Raw genomic sequence first — 12,258 nt, forward strand, 5'->3', positions numbered from 1 at the left:
ATACCCAATACCACTCCTAATCATCTGTAAAGAGTGTAATATGATTTTCTAATCAAGATACAACCAGAAAATATTTCAATTTAGGAATGTTTGAACAAAGAATATATCAGCTTTCTTCAGATGGATTTCAATTGCTTAGGGTGATGTGTAATCAGAGAAAAAAGACCAGTTAAGTCTTTAGTTATTAAGAGAATAACTTCAGGCAGTGCATTATTGCTGAGTAGTAGCTGGCTGAGTAGAAATGTGTAGAAACTAACAGCAGAACTATCTTCTTTAGTATCAACAACAACAGCAAAGGCATTTGTGATGAGATTATAAAACCAGAGAGATGGCTGCTCAAGTTTTCAGTCAAGAAGGAAACAGATATTTTCATTATCATAATTTTAAATACATACTTTCAGTAATTTTGAAAAAAAATTTAACTTTCTACTTGTAATCTACTTAGCATGATTAGAAAACACGTAAATGACATATATTGTTACTTTCACAATTATCAGATTACATTAACACTATTCCAAAAGTTATTTAATTTTGGGGCCATTTGTATATGCATTTTAGAGTATAGTTTCTTGTGATATTTTTATCAACAAGTTGCAAACGAGTTTTTCATTAAACTAAGTATTTCTTTTAAAAACAAAGACTAGTACTATGCCAGGAACAGTTGTACATGTGTTAAGAGAAATGACGCAGTCCAGTAGGAGAAGTTTTAACTAGTCAATCAAGTTCTATCACATCATGACCTTTTGGGTTTTCTTTCCATAACAAGCATCTGACAGATAAAAATTATTCAGATTCTAAAAAGGACTGAGTTTTCACTGAATTAATTAAATTAATGAGCACAAAACAAAGCATATAAAGTAACAAGGCAGAGTGATATTAACCAGAAGTAAATGAAGATGAAAAGTTAAAAGGTAAATGGAATACCTACCTCTCATACTAACTGGTCTGTCATATTAACTTCATAAATGACTGTTCTGGATATTTTGTGGTCCAGATGAACTCTTGCTGTGAGGGTGTTCTACATTTTGTCCATTCTCTGCTGTGGGTACAGACTTGAACAGACTGTACACACAGCTGTGTTCACCCTTATTTCTGTGTGCAGTGCTAAGTGGCCAAGTGACAATGCTTTGGAAATGTGTTCTGTGATGCCAGGCACGTGGACCTGCAGTTCTCATAGCAGCTGAAAGGCCTGCTCAGTTCACATAATTGTTGCCATCCTGCCAACTGGCCTGGACTCCACCATGGGCAGATGGACAGGACTCAGAAGGGCAGTGAATGGGCAAGGGAAGGGCTCTGACAGCTGATTAAAACATTTCAAAGCCCCGAGGCTTCTACCCCCGAGCCTCCCACCCTTTGCCCTCTCACCAAGGCTTAACTGGGTTGGCTCCTTTTTCCTCTTCCATCAAGCCTTTATTTTGGTCTTTTGTGACATATTTTCTCTTCCAAGCTACTTGTGACAGAACCTTTCCTTTGGGGACAGAGAGAGGCTGATGGAAGATTTACCTGGGGTTCTATATTCATCTAGGGATAGGTTTATTTCACAGGCTACCATGTGGGTGTTAAAAGAAAAATGTTAAACAGCAAGAAAGAATTGCTGCAACACAAAAAGTTGGATTTATTAAGTGTAAGAATACAGATATTCCATGAAGAAGCACATATTATAGTTATGCAAAAATGTAACCATTGAGGACAACTAGATGAAGAATTTGAAGGACCTCTTCATACTATGTTTGCACCTTCCTGAAAATGTATATATGTTTCAAAGCAAAAGAGTAAAAAATAAAACAGAAATATTCTTTAAATGGATATTATTTAATGTGCCATAAAGTGTTTTTGCATAGTTGGCTTGAATTGTTTATTTTTCTTTGAAAGTTCTTTTCCTTAAAATAATTCTATATATTTGTACTTCCCTTCACACCCTACCCCAAATCTCAAAGAGAACTTGCTTTAGTTACATAAATTAATTTTAAAGTTTAGGTTGAATTTTCATTTTCCTTCTACATTTGTTATTTTCTTGTCAGTACTGTCAGGCTGACTATGATCTTCCCAAGTTCCCACTGGTCCAGGCTGAACTGTTTACTCGATATCACTATCCAGGTGGAAGCAGTCATTTAAATTCTGGGCTCCCTTGATTTATATCAGTATTTCTGTAACAAGGCTTTAGTTATGTGCAGGGATGTTTTCTCTTTCTCCCTATCTCATTTTATGTCAGCTATTCTCTGATGCTGAGCATGTGAAATCTCTGACTCTCAAACAGTTTATCAGAATTTATCTGGTTTGCTCAGAGGTGAGTTACACAGCTACAGGGGATGTTTTCATTACCCAGTAAGATAGAAGACACTACAGATTTTTATAACATTCATCAGAGGGATATTGATCCTGCCCAAAGCACCAGCATCTGTTCCAGAGGTTGCTCTCTGACTCGGGAGACGCAATCACGTACCTTTCACCTGCACGAAGTCGAGCTGGTGAATGGACTGCAGCAGAGGGCTGTTGTCCAGACTCAAGTCAAAGTCCGTGGTCATCCTGGGAGTGAGCGTGCCTTTCCCCCACTGATCCTCAGTCAGGTGCACTCTCCTTATGAGGGCGTCAGAAATCTAATCACATCAAAGACCACAGCCTAAGAAATACAATGCCACACTGCCCCTCGACTCCAAGAGTATTACCACCAAACCGCCTTGGGACTCACACCTGTCCTGTCTCAATGCATCTGGTGAGAAGGACCTGTTATGACTACGATAAGCTATGGTTTATCAAGCAAATCTGAACATTTTGGTGAGTTGTAGGGAAGGCACTGGAAGTAATTATCAGGTGTTAATTGATCTAATAGACATGCCTGGATCATTCTATATTGGCCAAGAGTGAGAGAGGGAGAAGCCTGTTCCTTTCTGTTGCTGCCTCTCCCCCACAGACCCATGGGCATTTGTTCTGATTATTGTCGCTTGGGTGGGTGCTATGGGTATGGAGAGCCAAGGTGGAACTTGTGAGAGACAAGCAATACTCCATGATCCTCAAAGCCAACGACTGTAAAGGACGAGATGATGTTGGTGATTAGTTAGTCCTATTAGAACCAACAGATCTAAGTTTCTACTTTGAGGTGTGAGTAGTCTATAAAGACTTGGGAACTGGTTTAAAGAGGCTGCATATAGAATTTATTATATTTTAGGCTCACCAACTTTGTGTATTTAATACCGTATTCTCTGACAGAGAATTCTTTCATTCAGTCTCCTTCTTTTACTCTTGGCCAGTTCAGTAGAATATGAGTTGGAAACCATCTACACATCCCTTAACAAAGGGTTCCTTATCTTCGGAATCAAAACTTAAGTAAAAGTCAGATTATCTTATGGCAATTCACTAAAATAACACTGAAAAAATAGAAAAGGCTTTGCTATATTTGAGAAATCACTGACTTATGGCTAGTGACCGGGAGGTAGAAACCTTGCACACTCAGACATTTCCAGATAACAAAACTGTCCAAGAGACAGTAATAAAGAAGGCCCAATTCTTAGGCAAGGCAGTGACTCCATTTTGGGAGAACTTATAAGGAGTTACGTTTTTATGACTAAATCTATAAACAAAAATAAACAAAAAATCCCAAACACTTTTCAGTCTTCTAATACATGGTGAAAACAGAACTTCCAGTATATGTCAGTGAGTTTAGCAGGCACCCACACACTCACTGCAGTGTGAAGGTGGGTTCTGTTATTGTGGGACCCATGCTCAGCCAGGGTTTCTGGACACCCTACCTAGGCATCCTAGACTCAGCCCCATGGAATCTGATGTGGAATCTGAAGCAGAACTAGTTAACACTTACCTGCAAAAAGCCACTAGGATCATTTTCCTTAATCACCTCCAAGCAATACTCCATGAGACCTGTGGTCTGGCGTAATTTCACCGTACAGTGAGAGATCTGATCTCGAACCACCTAGAATTGATGAGAGACAGAATGGTCCAAAATGGCAGAGGATAGAAGAGACATCAACTGGGACCTTGGAAGGTTTCTTCAGACCAGAATCCAAGAGCATCAATGGAATGAAACTAAATTTATGAGAATACTTTATGGCAACATCCACATGAACAATGGCTCTGGAAGACAGGTTAGATAAGGCTCTTGTAGGAAATTGGTAACAGGATCCATCAGAAAGGAACATGGAGGTTGGAACCCTGTGAATCTGGTGACCTTGACCATCAAATATACCTGTGAGCTACTGTGAGTATGAGGCCCTAGGAGTTTGAAGACAGCTACCCCTTCCTGATGGGTGGTTGCAGCTCTGCTTTGTGACACTGTTGCCCACTTTCTTTGCCTACTGCCTGCCTGCCTGTTCCAAAGAGCAGACATCACCATCTGAAGCCCGTGCCTTTCCCTTGCTGCCCTTCCCCACAGTCTTCTGTGCATTATGGTCCCTTGAGTGGGTGGTAGGAGGCTGGAGGGCCAAGGTGGAACTTGTGAGAGACAATGAGATGGAGTCAACAAGTCAGTTGGAGAAAGATGGATGTAGAATTAAGTTTTAAGAATAACCTACTTAGAATCATTGCCTCAATTTGGAAAGCAGTTTTAAAGACTGCCCTATTTGCCAAGCTGTGAGTCTGCTTTAACCTAGATAGGCATCTCTCCATGCATGCCGTTTTCGCCTCTGGGAAGTTCTCTTTGCCCAGTGACAAATGCATGACGAGTTTCTTTCTTCCTTCAGAGATGTTCAACTTTGTATCCTCTGCTCAGTGACCTGAATCCTGAGTGGTATTTGAAGCAGAAAATTGAACAAGAATTTCCAGGAACCTTAATCACTCGCTTCCTTGATAGTTTCGTTATTGGCAAAAGCTTCAAAGATAGCCAGTATTTTTGATATTATAGATAACTAAAAAGGATTGTAATAATTATTTTAAGATGTTGCTTTGTTACTTCTTTTCATTTTTTAATTATAAATTCATTTTCCATTAAAGATTATTACATCTGTTTTCCAAAACAATTGGAAAATAAATGAAAACAAAGCAAATAATTTCACCATCCAAATTAAAAAATTTTAAAGCACTTTGATATTTCTTTTTAGTTTTTTGTTTTCCTGGAACCAGAGTTATTTATACTTACAATCAAATTATATGACAATTTTACCCCCTCATACACTTAATACCCTATAGGCATTTTTCCATGTTGCCACCATTAATAAATATTGGTGTCTACATAAATATCCACTGAGTGGGTAATAATAATTTATTTAATCATTCCAGTTCCCCTATTACTATACATTTAACTTCTTCCCAATTTTCAACAACTTATTCACTTATTATTTCTGTTTTTTGTTCTCACTTTTGAAATTATAATAAAATGTGCATAACATACAAATGTTTCTGGTTTAACCATTTTAAAGTATACAGTTCTGTAGCATTAACTATATTCACACTGTTGTATAACTATCACCACCATCCATCAAGAGAACTTTTTTTCCCTTCCCAAATTGAAATTCTATACCCATTAAATAATAACTCCACATTGCCCCCTCCTTTCAGCCCCAGGTAACCACCATTTTACCTTCTGTCTCTATGAATCTGACTATGCTAGGAACCCCACAGAAGTGGAATCATACTACAGCTTGCTCTTTCATGACAGGTTTATTTCACTTAGAATAATGTCTTCAAGGTTCATTAATGTTCATAGAATGTGTCAAAATTACTGATCTTTTGAAGACTGAATAATATTCTAATGCATAAATGTATATACCACATTTTGTTTATCCATTCATACATCCATGGAGACTGGTCTTGTTTCCACCTTCTAACCTTGTGAATAAAAGTGCTATCCAAAAATGTGTTCAAATATGTGTTAGTCTTCCCTAGAGTGGAATTAGTGAATCATATGGTAATTCTCTGTTTAATTTTTTGAAGAATTATCATAGGATTTTCCACAATAGCCATACCATTTTACATTCCCACCAGCAATGGAAAGGGTTTAAATTTTTCCACAGCCTCATCAACACTTATTATTTACTGTTTTAAAAAAATAACCTAATGGGTGAGAAGTATTATCATCATAATTTTGGTTTACATTTCTGTAATGACTAGGGACATTGAGCTTCTTTTCATGTGCTTATTAATTGATCTTCATTGGAAAGAAGTCTACTCAAGCCTTTCACCATTATTTTAGTTAGGGTGTTTTGTTGTTCCTGTTACAAATTTGTAAAAATATTTTATATATTCTGGATATCAATCCCTTATCAGATATATAATTTAAAAATATCTCCTCCTGTTCCTTTTATTCCTTTTATATTTTTAATTTTGATGAGGTCTAATTGACCTATTTTTTCCTTTCATTATTTATGTTTTTGGCATCATATCTAAGAAGTCATTGCCAAATTTCTCTTTTAGTTTCTTCTAAGTCTTATAATTTTAGGACTTACATTTAGGTATTTGATTCATTTTGAGAGTTTTTTTTTTTTTTTGCACGTGGTATTAGGTAAGTGTCTAACTTTATTTTTTGGTACATGGACATTAGGTTTTCCCCACACCATTTGTTGAATAGACTGTCTTTTCTCCATTGGATGATCTAACCACATCTCTGGAAAATCACTTAATTATATATGCAAGAATTTATATTTGGACTATTCTATCCCAATGGTCTGTCTCTGTTAAGCCAGTCCCCACTGCTTTGAAATTGTAACTTTGAGGTTAGTTTTGAAATTCAGAAGTACCTGGATTTCAATTCCATTTGTCTTTTTCAAGATTGTTTTGTTTGGATCTCCTACTTTCTGAATGATGATTTAATTTTGCTTTTTTGCTTTTTTTTGTACCAGGGATTGAACTCAGGGGTGCTTTACAACTGAGCCACATCCCCAGACCATTTATCTATCTTTCTATCTGTCTTTCTATCTATCTATTTTTATTTTGAGACAAGTTCTCACTAAGTTTCTTAGGGCCTCACTAAGTTGCTGAGGCTGGTCATTTTGCTTTTTAACTTAATAATAATTGAAATAAAAAACAAAATATAGGTTTTAAAAATCTATCACAATTGGTGAAATACAACAACTTTGATGTGAAGTTTTTTTGTGTGATTTTTTTGGGGGGCTTATTTTCTTCCAACATTCAGTATGTTTCTAGCAACCTCTATGACACTATCTCTGTGTTGGTTGGAGCTCAAGGAATACAAATCATTCTATTTTTTATTCATAAAACAAACAGGAAGTTTAGACTTCTGTTTCTTGTGGGGGAGGGGGTCTCCAAAAAAATGTTTCATGAATTAAACATTAAAAAATTAAATACTGTTGACCTAAAACTAATACTCCACTTCCCTCAGCTATATGAGGATTAATTCAGTTGATCTCAGAAGATATTTTTATATTTTGGTAGCCAGGCCATCACTGCTGGTAGGTAGCAGAGACCTCAACAGTAGCCATTTCATTATCTGAGTGGCATCTGCCCTGTGCCTAGTGGTCCTGAATGTCCAAACAACAAGTACAGAGTGGATCAGAACACAGGAACCCAACAGGAATCTGCTTTTGAGATAAGATAGACTAAAATGTTGTGTTTACCTTCCAGGAGATTTAGCTCGATGATAATTTTATGACACACAAGTACTGAAATGAGAACATTACTCAGTCTTTATGAAATTCCATGCCTGCTTCTATAAATTTCGTTCTGGATCAAGGTTTATTTTGAGTTTCTGAGTAAGGGGTTCTCTGCCTCCCATTGAGAAGCTTAATTGTTGCACAGCCGGAGAGTCTCTGAGTTTCAGCAGGCAGTTGCCAGTGGGCCCTCTATTCGATGGCTCAAGCTTCATGGGAGGATTCACTATTCTGAGTTTCTCTCTCTCAAGAGCCATTGCTGCTACAAGTGGTTTGGCTCTTTTTATGTTTTAATCAACCATTCCACAATGATCACAGCAGCCTGTGATAAAATCACTGCTAAAGCTTAAACTGGGTTTCTCGGAGCAGAAATTTGGGTGCACTGTAATTGACTTATAGTTTCTGAAAAAAATTGAACAAGAGTTCCCATCTTATGGAAATCAGATGAATAATTAGATCTTTTAAAAGTATAAATATTTTTTTCCTCTAGCCAAGTCTTTTATCAGTTCTTTTACTTGTGACCTTCCCAACTTTTATTCATATCACTTTTTATTACTATGTATTTTTACACTGGTGTGTTTTTATGTCAAATAATTCACAGGAAGCCAGGCCATCTCCTTTTTTCTTTTTCATTTCTATGCTTTGGCACCATGGTTGCAGTTGGCTGGACTCAAGAGTTTCTTTTCTTAGGAACTGTGCAAGTAACCAGAAAGGCATAATAAATAGGCACTAGGAAAACACTCTTTCTGCTTTTATCTGCACTACATACAGCCTAAGCTAGCTCTCACAGGACAATGAATTAATCTGTAGTCCATAATTTCAGAGAAAATTTTCAAAATTTTCTCAGCAGGGTCACCATCTGTTCTGGATGGCAGGTGTCTAGTGACCATTAGAATAGATTTACTTTGTTAAATGGCACACTTACAAAGTTCAGTTCTTGTATCAGGATACGATGCTGGCACCCATTCAGAAAAGGAGAGTTTGAGAATGGACTGTTGTGTCCCTTGAATTTTCACACCACTTCAGTAGTGGAGCAACCCAGAGGAGCTGTACAATACAAAGGTAGAATTGGTTCTGCCTGTCCACAGCTACATCCCCACTCACAGGCCAGTCTCCTTCCTCCAGTCAGCTCTCATGACACAACTGGCAGGAAGACTTGAGGTTAAATTTGACCTTGACAATGTGTAGCTCTTTAAAATTTTTTCTTTATTTATTCTTTTGAATAAATATTTTTAATCATAATATTAGATCTCAACATGGAATCAGAAGGGATGCCACTTGTAAGTTGTTAGTCTAAGTAAATGCTAACATTCTCTTTCCTGTTTCAAAAACTCCTTCCATAATATAACCTATGCCTTTGGATCACAGTTTGAAATGATTCCCTCTGAGCATAGGGTAATCCTTTGATCCTTTGTGTTTGTTTGTTTCTACTTAATGCACTAATGCACACATGCTTTTAAGATGCAAGCTTGAAGGATTTGTTCTCCACATTTTTTTTGGTGTGTGTGTGTGTGTGTGTGTGTGGATCTGAGAGTTTCCATGTGTTCCATAATGTTCTGAGGCACTATGACCAACTGATGCTTTGAACTGACTCACGTGTGAGTTCAAGGTGAAGAGCTTTGGGTGTTAGATTCATTTAGTAAAATATGGAATTGTTTTTTCCTTGAGTATAATATTATCTATTATGTTATTGTAATCACTGAAACACAAAAGAACTTAAATTCAGGAAAAACATTATAAGTTTCTCATACATTATTATTCATTCAAAAGATTTAAGGCAAATATTTTTTCCCATTCTCTTGATACTGTCGTCTCTACACATGTTTTACCTACATTGGCAACCAATCATTTCAAAGGCAAGTTTGAAGCTTTGAGTTTTTATTAAGAAAAGGATTATATTAAATAAATAAAACATGCACTTGTTTCAAGGAAGGCTCAAGATTTTAACAGTAAAGCTGTGAACTTTCAGTTCCAGAGGGTGAACTTTCTATTCCACCAGAGGCCTTATCAACAAAAACTTAAAGGAACTTGCAAAGAGTGATGTTAGTGTACAGAATGCTGTACAATTGTACAGAGAAGTTAATGAGGGAAGAAATAAAAGTCAGTGGGAGAGGTGAGCACATTGGTGAAGTGCCACCCCCACACAACAGTCACCATCAGCGATGGGCTGCCATTAAGGCTATGCAGTATGTTGTTTTGTAGGATGTGAGATGCAGTAAACCATGGTGGATTATTCCATCATCTTCAAAGTATAGTCAGGTGCCTGCTGGAAGTTAGGAGTATCACTCATATCTGGGTGCAGGCTAAGGGTATAAAAAACATTCTGAGATTATCCTTCATTGATGCTGCCAGTGTGGTTTGAAGATATTGAAGGGTGTGCCCTGTAACCTGGGGGAGTCCCAGCTGTGTGTGGTGGCTTTCTGGTGATTCCATAGGAACTCTGGTTGCTCTATCCACACAGACCCTGTGACCTTTGCTCCCACAGAATAGGAAGCAGAGGACAACAGAATTTGCCATGTGAAACATGGAAAGGAGTTCCTCATTACTAAGGGACTCGAATCAGTCATTACTGTAGTTGAATTATTAGAGTTAGCCCCTACCAACTTTTGCTAAGTGTAGCTGGAGGTTTTGAGTTGTTCCAGGTGTCTAATTTTTCCAAATTTCTTCTTTTTAATGGACTATCTGGACTCTTTGCCATTAGTTTTATTGGGTTCAGGCTGGTGTTTGGCTTGAATAAGCTACTTTTTCTTGCTAGCAATGGCTGTAGCCAGTTAAATCATATCTAATCATTTTAAGATTTTTTGTGAGTTTGGTCAGGATTTCTCTCCCTCTCATTCCTGAAGCAAAGAGTTATCTGCCTCATAGGAAGCAACGGCAAAATAGCTGAGGCAAACAGTTTTGCAAGACAATAGTATTCATAATAGAAATTTGTACTCTTAGTGATATGGATATATAATTAATTATTTGCAAACATAGTGGGAACGTGACAGGTGATACATGGAGAGTGATGACAAAGATAATGATGAAAATAATTAAAATGATTCTAACAAAACCCAACAGTATACTAGGCCTCAGAATGAAGCATTCATACCTGCAGTTGGCACACAGAGGCCCTCTGTAAATGTGGAAGCTCTGTAAATCAGTGAACTTGAGCATTATCTCTTAGCATCCTGATTGAGTAATTTTATTGGTATGTTAAATTTACCAGCCACACATAGAAATTAAAGATTAGATCTTCCCCAGAATAACTATGAATATCTATAACATCTTTTTCTTTCAGAGGATCTCAGAGTTGAAAGGCAATCAAGAAGACATATATTACCTTGTGCTCCTCAATCCATCATCAGTTTATTCTAAAATATTGGAGAGAACACATTTATGATGATTTTAGAATTATTTTAAATTCTGAATGCAACAAGCAAAAATAATTCCCACATATTACCTGAAGCTTACAAAAAGAAAATTACATATGAAAAGTTTCTGAAAAAAAATAGATGTCACTCATGACCTATTTTTAGATTGTCACAAATTCTCTGTGAGGAAATTTTGAACCTTACACAGCTAAGGAAGACCTGAGAGGATGTTAACATGGTGTTATAGATAGGATGAGAATCTGGGGATCCAGCTTACTCTACAAATCATTGAGATACTGGCCAACTAATTCTGAATATAAGCTAGTTACTATTTCTTGGAAGTTCAAAAATATTCTTTCCTTCCATTTGCTTTAGTTTATCGCATCCTAGAAATAGACAATTTGCTCCCAGCAATTTTTTTTTTCAAACTGCTGGATAATATTAACTATAATTTACATATCAAAAAAGATTCCTAAAATATGGCCACATGTGCATATGTCTCAAAGCCTTTTTGCCTTTTTTAGTTTATAATAGCTCACCAAACTTTGTGAAGTCTTTCATAGAAAGATCAACTATAACTCAAGGTCATTAAAGAATTCCCCACTTTCAGAGATAATACCACCATTGTATAGGAAAATTGTATTCTTTGAACTATGGTATTATGGAAAATAAGCCCTGGAAACACTTTTTCAGTTTGTTGGATGAAACTTTGTTTCCAATTATTCTTTCTCAGTGGTAGCAACAGTTAACAGTTCTTACCTATTGAATATTGTGATAAATGCTTTACAATGACCTATGAGGTGAGAACAGTACTATTTTTAACAGTATTTTACAAACAGATAAAAGAAACAAGTGATAGAATTGCCCAGAGTAAGAGATCTAGTAAGAGTGTGACCTGTCAAGGGAGTCTCTATGCACAGACACCAGGCTCCTACCCACTCAGCTCCATCTTGCTGGGAATCAGGACCAAGATCATTATAAACCTGTTAAAGTCAGTGCTTTCAGAGAAGGACATGAGCAGATTACAAAGACTGTGTAAATACACACTCTCTTTCCAGCATCCCTGGCCTTTTGAATTGCTCAAGGAGAGAAACTTGCCAGAAAAAGACACCCACAACTCAGTTCTCTCTTTGTTAGCAAAAAAAGCAGCCCTCAGAGAACACAGCCAACAGGAAGCGGAAGAACATAAGATTATCCCCCAGTAAAGTGAAGGATGGGTCGGCCCGCAAAGACAGAAAGAAGTACTGTGCTCAGCAAGTGGTGTCTATAAAAGGCCAGTCTTTTCTCATGAATCTCAGTAGCAACAAAAGGGACAAGAGAGGGAAAAGGCAGGAGGACAAAGAAGAGGAAGG

The 12,258-nt window shown here is 37.1% G+C and overlaps 1 protein-coding gene across 4 annotated transcripts in view; it reads right to left on the reverse strand.

Moving 5' to 3' along the window:
- Positions 1-12,258, reverse strand: part of Trim9 (tripartite motif containing 9) — a 100,870-nt gene that overhangs the window by 30,903 nt on the left and 57,709 nt on the right. For all 4 annotated transcript variants that reach the window (XM_058584526.1, XM_058584527.1, XM_046461388.2 and 1 more), the window contains exons 4-5: positions 3,815-3,925; positions 2,444-2,597 (exon numbers count right to left, since the gene is read on the reverse strand). In XM_058584526.1, the coding sequence (XP_058440509.1) occupies positions 2,444-2,597; positions 3,815-3,925 (265 nt within the window). The remainder of the gene's footprint in view (positions 1-2,443; positions 2,598-3,814; positions 3,926-12,258) is intronic.

The sequence above is a fragment of the Marmota monax genome, unplaced genomic scaffold (assembly GCF_021218885.2).
Source record: "Marmota monax isolate L192 unplaced genomic scaffold, Marmota_monax_Labrador192_F-V1.1 WCK01_AAM20220418_F8-fsc00001, whole genome shotgun sequence".
Taxonomy (NCBI): Eukaryota; Metazoa; Chordata; class Mammalia; order Rodentia; family Sciuridae; genus Marmota; species Marmota monax.